Source organism: Atheta coriaria, unplaced genomic scaffold (genome assembly GCF_025399875.1).
Source record: "Atheta coriaria isolate IRGN ID8LTWV9N9 unplaced genomic scaffold, Caltech_Dcor_3.1 hic_scaffold_1_pilon, whole genome shotgun sequence".
Lineage (NCBI taxonomy): Eukaryota > Metazoa > Arthropoda > Insecta > Coleoptera > Staphylinidae > Dalotia > Dalotia coriaria.
The window spans coordinates 1606819-1623955 of NW_027045443.1; the positions used below are offsets into that span (position 1 = coordinate 1606819).

Below are 17137 nucleotides of genomic sequence, written 5' to 3' on the forward strand. Positions count from 1 at the left end.
TTCGTCATAAAAAAGGCAAAAGATTTCTCTTTTTTATGTCAAAAATAAAAGTTGGAATTTTTAAATTCTGATTTCGGATTCTGATAGTTTGTTGAATTCTTATTAACTTATTTCAGAAGCATTTTGTTCCAACACTAATCGTTTAGGCCCTATTGACAATTTTAAGGAAAAATTTGAATTCGCACAGAAATGAATTGAGTAATGATGAAATAGTTCGACCCTGTGTTTCGACCGAAAATATTTTAAAGAAATAGTTCGACCCTGACTTTCAGCCAAAAATATTTTAACAAAAAAGTTCGACCCTTTCTTTCGACCCAAAATCATTTTAACAAAAAAGTTTGACCCTGTCTTTCGACACCAAAAAAAAATTTAACGGATAAGTTCGACCCTGTCTTTCGACACAAAATAATTTAAATTAAAAAGTTTGAGCCTGCCCTAAAATACAATGGCATTTTGTTCAGCTTTAAGGAATTCTTATAATTCAATTAGAGATTATTATAGAGGATATAAATACGCATCTTTTATCTTAGTTGTACTTTCCAATATCCTGTTTAATATATGAGTTATTCACAATTCAAGGTTTAGTGTTAATCGTCAAGGAAACTAAGATGGCGCGCTTGAAAAGGACTTAGGAATTTGATCCCCAAAGGGCTGCTCTACAAGAAAAAAAATATGCATTCAATATTAATAAGTGTTTAATTAATCTAACCCATTAAGATTGTCTTTAATTTGAAGATAGAGCTGACTAAATCGAATTAGTCACACTGAAATGTGATGTTTTTATTTAGAATTGCTACCGCTTCCACATTCTTCAATTTAATGATAATGTTTATTATTCCTAGAGCAATGCAAGCATGCTTTCATAGAGAAAAGACAGCATCAAAATATGCACGCAGTTTGTTTACACATTGCAGTCATAAGTGTAGCAAGTTCATGTCCAGCACAAGCGCATTCATGAATCAAACTATGTGTTTGTTTGGCGTGCATGTTTAGGATGCGACGGTGGGCCTCGCTCGGCGCGTTTGTTTAAAACAATCATCGGTGTACCTACACGTCTGTGCACCGTTCGCGTTTAATATTTTAAAATGTTATCACTTAGGCGATAAGCGCTTTATCACTCGCGCAAGTATATAGACCAGAACAGCGCCGGGCCCGATGTGCCCGTTTCACAAGCAGCACAAGTCGGCGGCGTGCTCTTGCCTTCCTTCTTCGACGCACTCGATGCAATTGTGTCGCCTGCTGTCGAACACGCCGGGCACCTGGTGCGCACCGCCGCACGAAGGAAGCCGCGATAGCGCGGCACCTATATAATCGAATGATAAGCGCTGAGAATTCGGAAAATGCCTTATTGTTTTTTCGAGCGTCGTGGCTGCTCGTAGGCAACGCAGCACAGTGCGGTTTAATCGTGTCGCGCACCTCGAGCCACAAGTCACTCGGATCGGCCACAATACGGTGAGTTTTATTATTTCAATTATCTCCCCATCGGGACGAAATCAACACGCCACACAGGAAACAGTCTGCGGGAGGTCCTGGAAAAGATTCACTTACTTGATCCCTGCGAATAAGTTCTTGATTGGAAGCAATTTGTTCGTGCGGCTCGAGTTAGTGAATGCTAGAGACTCGACGAGCGTCACCTGGATACCTACCATTCGGCCGACGTTGTTTTTTTGCAATTAAAAACGGCAACCGCAAGACAATCGAACTGAGCCTCCGCGCGCAGCAAAATTAAAAGCATGAATCCAACAATTGCACGATTAAATCGAGGACAATGAACAGGAACACACCGTTGGATTATTGAATACCACCAGCTCATTCATATTCAATATCTAAGTTGGTTATATTTCTTAATTACGTTATCAATACACATATACAACATTATTAATTAGTCAATATCAATATCGCTTAGTCGGTATTTTCGACGTGTGGCACATGTTTGAATTACAATAGTCAATATATATATAGTCAATACAAGTCAATGCTTGATTAATTCTCGTCAAAGTTCAAAATTCATCAGCATTCATTTTTTGTTTATAAAAATATGTTAACGTTAATGCACGTCTCGCTTCTGCTTTTGTGCGCTACCGAACGAGTGCCGAGATTTGGTTTATTCGTCAAACACCAGATAGACACCAGTGACGAAAGCCGAAATTACCGGCATTACCTGGCGTAGATTAAAAAAATATCAAACAAAGACTGGCTGGGCGCTTCAGCCGGCGCGGAAAAACAAATATTTGAATTTTATTTTACATTGTGCTACACTTGTTACTCCGGTACACGTATGCATGCGTCCACGTACATCGTTGAGCAACGCAGCAAGAAAACAGCGCGAATTGCAAACAAAAGATAATAATAATGCGAGACAAAGTTTTACCACTTTTTTCTGTTGTCGAATGCGAGTGAAAAATTTTCGTTTTCAATTTAAATCCGCGCCCAAAATATTTAATACATTTAAATAAACAGCATTAACAGTGCAAACAAATAATTTTACACAAATATTTTCGCATTAAAGGTAAATATTTTGGACACAAATTGTTTTCGACCAAAATATTATATGACTGGTACTTGATAAACCAAATCCAAGTGCACGTCCCACATTCTAGCTGCTGTATGCACAAATAATTCAATATATTAGGCTCTATAGAAAATGTTTCGGTTTTTTGTAATATGTCCAGTAATACGTAAACACCAGGCGCGCTCTAGAACGAATTAAATTTAAACAATCATTACTTGTTTAATGGTAATATATGCTGATATTGTCCTACAAAAAACTCAAGTCAACTTTATGGTAATAGCACGCCGATGATTTACAATATTACATTGTAATGTTATACTTTTACAATGTAACACGATTTCAAAGTTTCAATGTTCGGTGTAATTTTTAATTGCCTGTTTCGTGCGTCGTTTTCAAATATCGTTTGCATTCTTGAACACTTATCATTCAACGACTGCTTCTTTGCGTATTTGCTACAGTATTTACAAAAGGGATTTTTACATGTTTAATTACAGCATCTACGCTTCGATACACGTGAAATGATTTGATAGATTATCATACGGGGTGACAAAATAAAGTTTTCTCGTGGAAAAACATGATATGTATCCAATTTCCAACAGCATTGTTGATATTCTTTACAAATTTAAGTTTTACATGCTTTAGGACCATTTAAATAGCTTCCAGTTATAAATCGCAGTTATAAGAAAGTTCAGCGAGTACTACATGTTAGGTAAATAAGTTTTAGGTGGAAAGTCGAGTAAGATATAAGAGTATTTCTAATAATTAGCGTTTCTAATGTACATTATCATGATTTTAATTTCTAATTTCACTTGATTTCATGTTCATTTTTAAGTTGCGCACACGCGATATCATTTTTAGAATTCACCTGGATCACCCATGCACTGATTGTTGCTTCTTTTACAGTTAAATGTTTTATAAACAATAAGCACTGACTAAGAAATTGAAAATAAGTCAATGATAATTAAATCATTCTTATTGGATATGTTTATCTTCAGATCGAAGTAAATATTCATCAAGTGTGATTGTTTCAAAGAAGTGACTAATGTTTGCAAGCCGACAAGTATGACGTCCGAACTGAAATATTTTAAATAATTATGTACAGTTAACCGAAGTGAAATATTCGTACGCGTGCTGCACATTTTTCAAATTACTTTCCCCACTTTTTTCTAAATAAGTTAAATCACTATTTCATGGACGTTCACTTAATTACAATCTACTTAGTTTACTTATTTTAGCCTAGTTCTGTTTAGTTTACATGACTACCACTGTATGTAGGTATACATAAAGCCTCTGAGGCTTTCCTGATCATAACTTAAAATATATTTCAATATTTACAATATCAACTTATAAAATAAAACACACGATAGCCTCTCTGATAATGACGTAATTTATTAAGTTTTAATTACTTTTGGAAGGCTTGGATTTTCATTTTCAAAAAGTTCAGTTCCGTTTGTGTTTTTTGTAGTTTTTTTTTGTGTGTTAGGTGTTGGGTTTTTATCTTTGCTTAAATGTAAATTGAATGCGTAACCAAAAATTTTACTTGCAAAAAACTTCGAAGAATGGCATTATCGCAATGCTATGATTTTCCATCGTGCGACATTGAGTTTGGTGACGTGTATCTAATTTAAGTACACGAAAATGAATATTAATGCAAACGTCGTTATTATTACCATTTGTGTCTCTATTATTTGTCACATTTTGCGCATAGTTATTTCGTTCGGTCGGCGGAAAAAACGCCCGCCGTCGCGCGCATGTAAAATATTATCCATTTAATAGCCGATAGATAATAATGTTTCCACTTATTTTATTTATGCCGCGCACGACGACGACGTCGACAGCGGGCTTTGCGATCACGCTCAGCTCGCTCGAAAAACAATTTCACAATCGCAAACAACTTGCAATTGCATGCAAAAAGACGCGACGCAATTAAGCAAATACTTTCGGCGTTAGCTGTCGGTGTCGATGCTTGTTATTATGATGGCTCGTCGCAGCCCGACTTAAAGACGTTCATAAAAATACGACGAATGCAATGAATTTCCTTCAAAGCGACGATAACGCCCGCCCGCACGTGCAACCTACAAACAAGTAACAACGAGACAACGCCAACATAGATCGACAAGAAAACTGCTTCACCACGCGTCTCTTATTGGTATAATAGCTCGATTAATGGCGGATAGTCTCCCTCCATTGATGCTGATGACATCATACTCTCATATTATACCTCAATTCGCTGCCCTCCCAGATACTTAATGTCTCTGATAATCCTGCCTAACTCTTAATAATGTAGCTTAATATTTAGTTCCTTAATTTTTACTTTACAACATGTTGCCCGGTTCACTGCGGGTCGACGGGTGATACAGCTGTTTATGATGAGGGGATGGTGTGAAACTGCTCAACTGCGGGGATGGGCCACGCCAGGACATTCCTAAAAATACAATCGACGATAATGATTCGGCTGAATATGAGGTGAATAAAGAAGGCAGTAGGTAATGTAATAAGATAATTACCAGGAGGTCCGACACGTGCGTACACCGGCTGATTATTAGGCGACACCAAATCCGGCTGGTTAGCATTCTTTCTTTCCTTTTTCGAATGTCTCTTCAGCGTCTGCTGGTTGCTGTTATTCGGAGCAAAGTAGGAATCCGAGTAGACCTTACGATTATAGTAGCCTCCATTAGAAGCGGGATAAACGTCCTCGTCCAATGCGCTTGCAGTCGTGGAAATACCATGATTGTTATTGGGATTCCAAATCTGAACAAACGTTATTTTTATTTTTATTTGGTTAGAAATGTACCAACGGTTAGCAAAACTCATTTAAATCATATTAAATCATAATCAAAATATCGTTGCACTAACAATATAATTGCTTAAAAAGATATTAAGTGGAATATGAAATAGTGTATTCGTTACTTTAACTTACCATTGAATTTCCAATTCGTCGATTGCCAGTGACCAAAGTAGTGGTAGCATACGGTGCCGGTGAAACTGCCCCGCCATTAATTCCACTTAAATTCGTATCCACCTCGGCGTAATCTGCAATCGCGCCGTTGCGATTCTCAACGTTCGGACTTGCATATTCCTGCACAATCTGCATGTTGCCGTAATCCTTGCCACAATCATAATCCAACTGATTAGGCCGGCTGTACTTCTCCTGATGCAACGGATTCGTGTGCAAATTGATGCTCAAGCCATTTTTACCCTTGCCCTTCGGACCAACTCCATTCAAACTATTGTTGTAATAGTCCGGCTGTTGACTAAGTTTAGCGTAGCCGGGCAGGGTGCTGGTGTAATCTGGTAAATTGTCTTTATCCATCCACAGAGGCGGATCAAGCTTGCCATTGATTGGCGTAGTAAGAACTCCACCATTCGACCGACTTTGAGGTAAAGCCTTTTTGGAAAGCAATTGTCTTCGACGCACCAGCAGCATTGCAGCAAAGAGAAGTACCATCACAGTCACCATACTTATTAAAAGAGCCATAAACCATGTTTCAGTGATAAAGTCCACCGGTTCCAGATTGGAGTTGATGGGGCGTTGATGGTGGTCCAGAGCATTCGCCGGATCCAATCGAAGTGTTGCTGGTAGAGAGTAAGGTCCCAACCCAGCTCGTGTCAGAGCAGCTACACGAATATTATAAGAGACCCCTGATGTTAAATTGCCCAGGAGTAGAGTTGGAGCTGTACCAACAGTTGCTATACTGGAAGTTTCCGTACCATTGGAATGCACCTCTACTTTATAACCTTGTAGTTCTCCATTGAGAGTCGCCATTGGAGGACTTTTCCATCGCAAATTGACAGCACTCGCATTCAAGAGGATTGCTTCCATGTTGATTGGAGGTTTCGAAGGTACATCCTCCAAAGTACGAACAGTTCGAGAGTTTGATGGCTGTCCTTCAATGGTCTTATAAAAAGGCACGATAAAGAATTCATAACGCGACCATTTGTTCAGATTATTGACGGTAAATCCAGATGACGTTCCAGTGTGTAAAACAGTCAACATGCTATAACTTTTAGGAAGGTCAGGTGCACTATCTAGGGATATGTAGTAGATGTATAGTCCTTCCACATAAAGTGGATCAAGAATATCCCAGTTTAATTTGACTGCTGTTGATAAAACTGGTATGACTTCAACTAATCTGATTATACTTCCAGAGATTAGATTGGCGCGTGCTTCGCTGAGCTCAGTCACCTCTGGATTTCCCCAATTTTGAGCCGCGGCGTCATTGCCCACAAAAATCTGTTCAGATAAATCGGAAGCTGCACCCAATCCGTGCGCATTTTCGGCCCTCACAAGAAACGTGTAAGGAATTCCAGGGGTTAACAAATGTTGAGTAAAAGTAGGTCCCAGAACCCTACGCGCAACTATTGTCCAGGTAGGTATCACACCCTCTTCTCTTCCAAACAACTCAATTTGATAACCAAGCAAGCTGGATGAACCGATTCGATTACTTTGTCCCCAGGTTATAGTCACGCTTGTTTCAGATTGATTGAGCGCGTGTGGTCTACTGGGCGGGCCTGGCAACATCACAGCTTCAGGAGCTTTAAAAAAGTTGATATTTGGATTTTTCGGATTTTCAACCTTCAAATAACCGGTCCAGGTTGCTTTTCCACTTTTGGAGGAGGCCACACATGTGTACACTCCCGAATCTTCATTTGGATTCAGATGAGAAATCTCAAGATTCCCCGACTTTGTAAAGTTAATTCTCATTGAGCTTTGAACAGGTATTCCTTCCTTGTACCAGGAAATCACGGGTTCCGGATTTCCAATCACTTCACAGGTCAAAACCGCAACCGAATTAATAGGCAGTGTTTGATTGACAGGTCCACGGATTATCACCGGCGGTGGAAAACTTTCTTTGGAGGAAACAGTCAGTCTGGTTCTAGTTGAAACTGAACCAGCCGCATTTACCGCCGAGCATACGATAACCGTACCCGAATGGACCACTTGAGCATTTTTCAAAAGAAGCGTGGAATGACCTTCACTGGTAATAAACGCTTCATAGCTACCGGAGTTGGTACCAGGAAAGATTAAAGTACGATCGCCCTCAAAGGACCAGAAAATAAACGGTTTGGGACTACCATGTGCGTTGCAGTGAAATGATACCTCATGACCAACTTCTACAGTTTGGGCCAAGGGCCGAGTACTAAACGATGGTGACGCATGAACTGTCAGCGTCGCACTGGCAGACAGATCACCTGCTGCATTGTCCGCTTCGCAAATGTATTTGCCTTGATCTGAAAGGGTCACCCGTTCGAGACGAAGACTACGATCTTCTAAAACGCGTACACGGCCGAGAGGCATTGCCCCACCAGGAGCCTGACGCCTCCAGAGGACGTCCGGTAAAGGATCCCCACCAACTTCACAAGTGAATTCAACACTTGACCCAACCAAGGTGGTCAAGTCTTCAGGTGGTTTTATCAAAAATGGTTTTACTGTTAAGAAAAAATGATTTTGTAATCTGGATTTTCTGTTAGGAGATTAATTGACTTACCATGCACTTTGATGAATGCACTAGCAGACTCACGAACACCTGCAGTGTTCTTCGCAATGCATTGATATCGTCCATCATCGCTGCTACGTGCATCGGTGATCGCCAAGCTAGCGCCATCGACCAACTTAAGCCGTCCCTCGATTTCCAACGTGTGCCCATCTTTGCGCCACGTGACTGTTGGCTCCGGGGTTCCCTTTGGTGGTCCGCACTCCAACACAACGTCTTCGCCGGCGGCAATGCGCGCGTTCTGCGGTTCCAGACGAAAGTCATCCTTCAGAACTGCAACAAAAATATAACGTTCAAGTTTTGACTGGATGGGAAAACCACGCGTGCGTCGATGGAATACAGCTACAATTTAAATCTTATCGAGTTGGCGAACCACGTTCCGCGATATGAGGATGTTATTTATGTAAACAAGCAAAGTGATGCACATTTATGTAAAATACTATGGCGAGGAGTACGCGGAACGACTCCCAGACGTGCGATTCCTCGCTGATGCAGTGCAGAAGCGAAGTTGTGCAGCAGGTAAATGTTTTCCGATAAAACAGAGCCAACTCGGGGATGCACCAATGCCCGCCAGCAGCGACCCTAACTTTGCACTCTTCGAATTTAAATTCTCAAATTTTTAAATAAGCAAAAAGCATCACAAATCGGAAAAAACATAAACGTAGCGCGCATAAAAACCGAGAGAAACACATAAGTTCACGTAGAAGGGGGCCCTTGCAATACGGATGGATATGACGAGCGGCGAACGAAGAACATATTCGTCCTGAAATCGACGTGAGCTGGAGTTGGAAATCGGTTGGGGGTCGTTAAATCCAAACGCGTCTTATATTAAGCGCGCGGGGAGAGAAAAAAGCCGGCAAGAAATCGCAAGAAACATCGGCGAATGTGGCAATGCACAGCACGGGGGCGAAGTGGAGCTCGCCGAGGACTTTAAGCGGGATTTACACATTTAGATGTCACGCTGCATATTGACAAGGCGAAGATGAACGACAGCCGCCGCCATTGTTACCCAAGTTGCGTGCCGTGCGTGCGGTGCGCACGTGTATGTTGTTATAAACACGTACGTCGCGGGCACGTTCGCGCTATCAATTTGAAAAGTTTTGTCGTTTTCTTCATTTCTACTTTCCGTGAAAAAAAATCGAGGGTGCAAGAAAAACGAAGGGTGGTGCGTCGTTGGCGTCGTGATGGGATTCGGATTCTCGGCTTGGTTTCTTCGAATTCGTGGATTTAGATTTGAATTCAGGACGACGACGAATGGATGTGTCGCCGCGTCGCCCGAGCATCTTTTGTTTTCTTTTCGATATTGCTATTAAGATTCCCGACGTTTTTTAAATCGAAAAGGATTTACTTGTGGCGCAGACGGTGAGTAATGTGCACTTCGAAAGCTAGAAAAGTTGCATGTAACAGAATTCAATACCCATACAACGTTCATAATTAAGCGCGTGTTTTTTGAACCTGCGCCGGGGCATTATGCATCCGACTCAATCCGCTGAAATTGAGTCTATGCGAAAATTCTCACTTTTCCGACGGGATTCGAGCGGGCCGAGTTATAAATTTAAGGATAATAGACTTCGATATTAAAACTAGTGGAAGGTCGACGGGCGGCCTGGCTGCAGTAACTTGATGCACACCTCGTGGCGGTGGTCGGAGGCGGCTAACGAGTAGCGGGCGGGTCAGGCCGCCTCTCGCGTGCGCCGCGAAGTAGAGTTTTAATTAAAACTACATGCGCACACCGACGCGCCGAGAGCCAACACTAATGCAATTATCATTAACTCCCGACGAGCGATGCGGCCCGACGCCGTGTTCTTTCACATTCGCGAGCGCCGTGTGTATTTATGCAGCGCCGGCGTCCTCGTAGATTGAAAATAAACGATGAAAGATATTAATGAAAAGTAAATTGAGTCGCTTATAAAATATTAGCGATGCGCTATTATTGAAGCAAGCGCATGAACTTCCAGCGCCGTTGCCAACCTTTGTGCGAACAAGATCAAATAAATACAGCCGAAAAATATGCAGTGCAGTGAAATTATCATCGGTACGTTTCGATTGTGAGGCGAAAATCCCCGGAAGACGATTCGAAAGCGGCGCCGATGAAAGGATGTGACTACTTTATTAATCATTGCGAATTGGGAACAACGGCGACAGCAGTAAGCCCATAAAAGGCCTGAAAAGATGCGCGACAAAAGCTGGAATTTAATTCGTTCCATTAATTCCGCTGCGCGTTTCATTATTGAGAAATTTATTAATTAGAGACGCGCGGAGAATGTGTATTCAACATTTCAATTATTGTTCGCTCGTCGTACATTTTTGCTCTTTGCATAAACTGACAAATAAACTCGCGCGAAACTCGCCGTTGTTCAATAATGCACTAGTTTATTTCGTCACAACATGATTTATCTTGATTACTAGCCCTAGCTGGCGTTGTAAACAACCTAATCATTGTATAATGCGGTAATTTGGTTTGGCTGGCGTGTTTTTTTTTTTCGCCTGTAGCATCAACGAACTGACATAGTGTTTGATTGATATTCGCCAGCGACGCCACCGAAAACGTACATTACCGCCGGCTCGGGCGTACGCTAATCTGAGGCCCCGAGACTGATCGAGTGCCAAACCCTGCTTACACTCACATTTACACGCCGTGAACCAACCTCGATACTCGCTGGGCTTGTACTTGATTTGACATGATGCGATGGCTCGTCTCCGAGCAGTTACCCTGTCGCGGGCATGTCTTATCGGTTAAATCACTAATTTATTTACAATCTACAACCTTCCAATTGGGCGTAGTTTGCAGCGCTCGATAAAAGAGAGCAATTAAATTATTTTTGCATGTTGTGTATTACTCGCATGCTAATAACGCAAACAGTATTATGGCGTACGGTACCGTATCAGGGCGGATGGGCCTAGCTATTATCTATCTATTATCCGTCTCGATTGCCAACAATAGCGCGTATCGCCGTGGGCAACGCGTAATAACATTATGCGGAAATATGGTGCGCGATGGACCGACCGGTGCCTGCAAATTCCACGATACCGACCAGACCGGCGGTAAACAACAATCCGGCTCGCAGGGGGAGAGGATCGTAATGATATTAACAAATTGTATTTTAGTTAACTGAGTTACGCCGAGTACAAAACTGTAAAAACTGTAAAATACATCGCCGGAAAACATCAGTTACTCGACGGCTTTGTGCAGCAATCCAAATAGTCGGTGCGGTTAATGTTGAAACATTGTTTATGGAAATGTTTGCCTTTGATAGATGCAAAGCTTTGCTTTGCGTAATGCGCAATATTTCATCAAGGACTCCCATTGTAATAAACATTCCAAATCCTTTAATAAAGAGCTGGGATACATCATTGGAATCGTTTTTTGTCATCCTTGGCCGCGTCTGAGGGGCTGCTGCCCATTCCAGTTGTTTATATCTTATATCCCATCGTCCTATCAACCTATCCACGCCACTCGCCACTCACTGCCCTGCCATCCCCTTGTATCCATCCTTTTTTTCCTTTTTTGTCTTGTGGACTGTTGTTTTCCCTGGCGTTGTTGTGTTGCTTGTTTCGTCGTTTTTATTTCTATTCGAGACATTTATTTCTATCCCGCCTCTCCTTTATTTTCCATGTCGCGCGGGGCAAAGAGTTGTTTAGTTTGGTTTAGGACGTGCGCGTTCGTAAAGACGCCCGACACCGGCTCGTCCTTTATTTCCAAATTTACGATAACGCCGCACGCTGGATTCGGAGACAAACGCTCCCATTTCGGACATCACCTATAAATGTCGCGTCCCACGTCTCGGGGTGTTCGGGGCGCGCGATTCAAGATTTCGTGCGTTGCAGCCCGCTCTTCCCGCTCGATCACGATCACGGACGACGATTCCTGATCCTGATCCCTGTCTGGCGTTGAGGCAGGGGGATGAGAAGAGCCTGTAGGGCGGCTTCGTTATAGGGTAAATGCTGATATATTATCCGTGCACGCTCCGTTAGACATCGCTCTTAATAGTCTTAAATAAATTATATCACTTTTGTTTTATTTATTCGCCCATTTTTCTACCTGTGATCATTTATTTCGCGCGTGTGAAATAATAGCGCATTATACTGCATGATTCGCGATTGGTGATCAAATTATCCGCAAAGGGTTACTTAAAGCAAGCTTCTTAAACATTAATTAATGTAATTTAACTTTCGCATCAAAGACTTGTCAAAACTTCGAACATAAGCCGAACATTACTTGAATTATGTGCACCGCAGGCAGGTAAATGTGCAGGGTTACTTCATGAGACTTTAATTTTACTTAATATTAATTAAATTATAAATAAAAACTTTTTTATATCAAAATTATAAAATCAGTTTATTCAAATGTTTAACCAAAAAATGCAGTAAATATTTCTGTGAATCTTTTATTTTTGAGAAGTTATCTATCACATATTTAGATGCGGTGATAACTTTGGAAAAAAAAACTGAAAATGTGTTTATTTTTGCTCAGACATTTGCTCAGCCATATGTTCAGCCTTGCGCTTCTTGACTTGCTGTATAAATCGATTTGTAATAAAGAATGAGACGTCGATGAAGCGATCGACACAGTTCTTGAGGCAAGCCTCCGTGCGGCCATCAAGTTTACTCGCAGGTTTCTCTACGCACTTATCCCAACACATATCATTAAACTCATGAACCTAAGGAATATTAAATTTGATTTGATTGACGTATAAAATGTCATATTAATGGGGCCTTGAAAAATGTGTAATAAGGACTTACATTAGAGTTAAACTGGGCCTTTTGTTTCTCTAACATCATAAAGTCTTGCAGATCTTTGTCGGTGATCTGATCGGAAATATCACCAGGATAAGCCATTTCAGATAATATGGATCTTTGTAAAAATGTACAATAGAAATATGCGTAAAGCTGCAGGAGCAAAAGGCGACTGAATTGAGATTACAAAATCGTGCACAATGACACCTGTCAGACAAAAATTTCATAATATAATATTTATAATAATAATGCTCAATGACATGACTCATTGTGATAAAGTGTTGCGTGTGTAGACATGGATTAACAATTAAATTTTAAAACGACTGATCAATTTCCGGCGAGCCGCTGATTGTTAAAATGGCTAATGTGATTGATTCGCAATTAAACAAGAAAAACGTGGCGCGCTGGCAGGGCACCACCGGAAATGAATACGCACGGATGGTTGATTGACCTCCGCGTGCAATTTCCTTTTTAAATGTGCAACGCACGCCCCGCCAGCCCGCAGGGGGTCGCCTCACCTATTTTCATTTGCGCTGAATAACGGCACGGCATGCAAATGCGACGCGCGCGCGAAATATTCGAAGCTTTTTTTTATTGAGTCCGCACGCGCCGACCGATTGCGGACTAATTCAAGATAATTCCGATCGCGCCGTCCTCGCAGAGACATTAATTTTTATTTGTCGGGGAGGGTGGCGGAGCGCACTGCATGCGAGCGCCAAATCGCTTTTGGTCGACGATTTAAAAATCGTTTTTCGCAGCGCCGGCGAGCCGGAAATAACCAAACGTCGGAGGCAAACGCTTTTTTCGCCTGCATTCCCACGCGCGCGTTGGTGGCAGCGCGCAGTCAAGTTGTTGCACACGATGGGGTTGTTCGGTTTGTTAGTTTCAAATTGTACCATAGTTAGACGCACAGCGCGACCACAGATAGAGAAACGTCGGGGCTGGGAGTGGAATTGCGAATGGAGCGCTTTCAGCTCCGGCAAAACGCCGGAAAGCGTCCAGGGACGGGGAGCGATTCGATATGTTGGTGTTATTACATTTGCATTTAGTCGCCCTATGAGTTTTATTACCTTTTGCTTCGCGCCGTGCTGAATTTTTAGGGCTGCACAGGTAATTGGGGATTAATGAATATTTATTCTTGAAAAATCTACACTTGCACCGGCACTCCAGACGCGATTATACGCAAACATTTGAACATATCTAATTCGACTCGTAATGAACGGACGTTCACAAAACGAAATAAACGAATTCCGCCAAGCATGATATTAAAGCAAAACAAAAACTGCCATTACCATAATACCGCTACATATGTAATATACAACTGGATCGTTAAAAAATGAGAAAAAATATGAAAGATGTGAATTTGAACTGGATTGCTCCCGGGGCAAATCTGGCGCACTGGAGCAAAATTGAGTTGTAAATATTTAAGGAGGCGCATGCGACACACATCAAATTCGAAACACTTCAAACACGAATTAATAATGCGGTCATAACAAACCGAATTTAGAACTTCAAAATTGCGAAATTCAAATGTACTGTAAATATTACGGTTGCGGTCGCCCGCCAGCTTTCCTGCAGCGAAATTTCCGCGTCGCAATAAAAATAAATATTTGTCTTCACTGATAGAATATTTTTCCGCTTGCTTCGTGCGCTTCTTGTGCGCTCAGCATGCGCTCGGTAAATAAAAGAAGATAAATATTATCGAAGTAAGGCAGGTGAATTGATTCGATAATACAGAATGTGCACATTTTTTTGTTAGTTTAACAATAAACTGAACAAAACCCGCCATAGGTATGCTTATTATTAAAAATGTTAAAAATATTTTTTGTCATTTTTGCTGGCTACACATGTTGCTATTGTGAAAACAGTGTATTTCATGGCAATGCATTTAATTAAACAATGACTAATTGATGAAACGGAACAAAAGGACAATTTCGGAGTGAAACGCTAACTAAATTTAGCAAATGGACTGAACCGAAGCCTACTAACACGGATCCAATCGCGCCGGACATTTGTACCTTTAACATTCGATCCGGGCGGGAATGAATGCAGCGCACTTGTACACGCCATTCACGCACGTGTGTTCGTCCGGACGGTTTAAACGGACAACGCGATAAATGAATGTTCGATTCGACGTCAAATTGGCAATGCGATACAAAGCAAGACAACTCAATATTCCATTCAAGAATTCAATTCGCTTCGGTTGGCTATTGAACACCTTGTTAGCGAATAGAACGCAGTCAACCATCAAAGAGCTCGCACAAATAAAACCGGACACATCAATTAGTGATCTGTATTCGTAGATGTCGCCCGAATTGCTGATGCTGATGCAGGCAAGTCAAAGAATTGCGTCACCGTGTGTTCGATATGCGCGGTGATGTTTCGTGTGTGTCTATGTTTTGCGAAACTTAATAAAAGCGACGCGAGGCATGGACAGCGTCGAGGCTGATTAATCCTTGACCGGCGGGCGGATGCCCGATTGTTATGTGTTTAGTCCGGCCGCCGCTCCTAGTTAGCCCACCGCCGCTGCAGCCGCATGCGAATATGTTTCCGGCCGCCGATGCGACGCATCGTGTTCTATTGATTGAAGCCGAAAACTCGTTTAATCAACTAACTGCCAATGCGATTTTTTCTCTCTTTGTGCGAGGGAAACAACGTTTGCATTCGGTCGGCGTCCGCATCGACGTTTCCGGATATTTGCATTCGCGCTGCCGAACCGCCGGCGAGTTTTGTGTCCACTAAATATTAGATTAATTAATTAATCAAACCGAACCGCAAGAATGCGGTATCGGTGTGGCGTTGATCCAACTAACAATATCGGTAAATAACTGACAAATTTAACAAATGCGGTTGCATCCCGAGTCCGACCGTTGTTATCACAATCCCGGAAGCCTAGTGGTATTTGCCCGCCTGCAATTATATCGGCTGCCTTATGCGCAGAACAATATTAGTTCAATCGGCCGGCGGTGATGCAGAAGTGAGGGTGGCATTACGCGCGATTGTTGATTTATAGTTTCTCCCAGCAAAACGTGTACTTTTATTTCACTTGTTCAGCGCTGATCCGAGCGCGGTGTGTTGCGCTATCTGAAATCGCGCTTCGATAAGCGCTATTTGCCCCCCTGATGTCCCTCATTTTCCCCTTTAAAAAAGCAAACGCCGACGCACGAGTCGTTCGGAGGTATGTTCGACATAACAGCGGTACCTGCGATCGGGATTGTTTGTATTGAAAACCGAAAGCCGAAGACCGTGGGGACCCAACTAAACGCGACTAAACATCCTCCTCCCTTCGACCCGGGTGGAAATGCGCAACTGGCGACCCGATAGCGCAAGGAAGGGTCGAGAAAAACGTCGACGGTGCGTATCTACACATTGAATAAACGTGCGCACATGCAAGGTGCATTCATGAGGGTGAGTTTTGTTGCATCGCTGCTGATCTTTCGCTGATCGCCGAAGCGGAAAACTGGAAGGTATTCGTTAAATACGTTTTTGGATATGAGCGTTCCAAGGGTAGGAAGGCTGAGAAATAGACATCGGATATTTGTTTCCTTGTTAATGACCCTTATGTAAATACCTCCATACGATCGGTATTTATCGGAAGCCGCTGCGACGTGAACAAAGCCAGACAATCGAAAAATTGATTTCGGTGAGCTTTTTAATCAAGCGCAATAAAACCGCACTCGGAGTTGAAGCCGAGAGTCGGCAACCACATTTCCGCTTATCATATTTTATCCGGAATCCACTCGCACACGTTGCACGTTCGGAGTTTTCCGCTGGCATCACGTACGGACGTAAAATTTAAGCAAAGTTTAAAATTTAAAGCCGCTCTCTTTGCTCGCCACTCCGTGCGCGCAATATAGATACAAATAAATAAATCAGCGCATAAATAAACAGAAAATGCGGAAATGCGAAAATTACGAAGACGCATCGCGAGCGCTCTTTGCGAACGCAAAAGTACGTGAAATCCTTTGAGATGACGAACGAGCGTAATGACTGCGCCGCGCTGTATCCTTGTTAGACCGGCGCTAATTAAAAATTTATTTAAGGGCAAACTCGAGCGCTTTGCGTCCGTGCGCAATACTTTTCTGCGTCGACTTGGTAACATTCTCTGATTCGGCCCGGCTAACGTGCGGCCAACAAAAAAGATCACCACATATTTCTTTTTAACTCTAGTCAACTTCAACTCCGAACAGCTCCGGTACTCCAGCGTCTTGTACAGCGAAAGTAACGTTTTATAATTAGGAAAATGTCCATAAAAACAACTTTTGAGCTGTTTTACGGGCGTACTTTTTCCGCGCGCGCGCGATTTACGTTTACGCGCGCCGCCGGAATCGGGGATTATGTAAAATGAATATAGAGAGATGTTTAGAAAGAATATTATGCTAAAAGTTTTCGT

General features: G+C 42.2%; 1 protein-coding gene and 1 long non-coding RNA gene across 3 annotated transcripts in view; both read right to left on the minus strand.

The window, feature by feature from the left end:
* Positions 1 to 1818: 1818 nt before the first annotated feature.
* The window catches only part of LOC135791400 (roundabout homolog 1-like), a 77855-nt gene continuing 62536 nt past the window's right edge, over positions 1819 to 17137 (minus strand). For both annotated transcript variants that reach the window (XM_065301805.1, XM_065301814.1), the window contains exons 3-6: positions 8002 to 8280; positions 5433 to 7942; positions 5020 to 5263; positions 1819 to 4937 (exon numbers count right to left, since the gene is read on the minus strand). In XM_065301805.1, the coding sequence (XP_065157877.1) occupies positions 4828 to 4937; positions 5020 to 5263; positions 5433 to 7942; positions 8002 to 8280 (3143 nt within the window). In that variant the 3' untranslated portion in view covers positions 1819 to 4827. The remainder of the gene's footprint in view (positions 4938 to 5019; positions 5264 to 5432; positions 7943 to 8001; positions 8281 to 17137) is intronic.
* On the minus strand, positions 12371 to 12948 carry LOC135792462 (uncharacterized). Its single transcript, XR_010548328.1, has 2 exons — positions 12751 to 12948; positions 12371 to 12668 (listed from the first exon to the last, which is right to left on the minus strand). It is a non-coding gene; the product is annotated as an uncharacterized lncRNA (long non-coding RNA).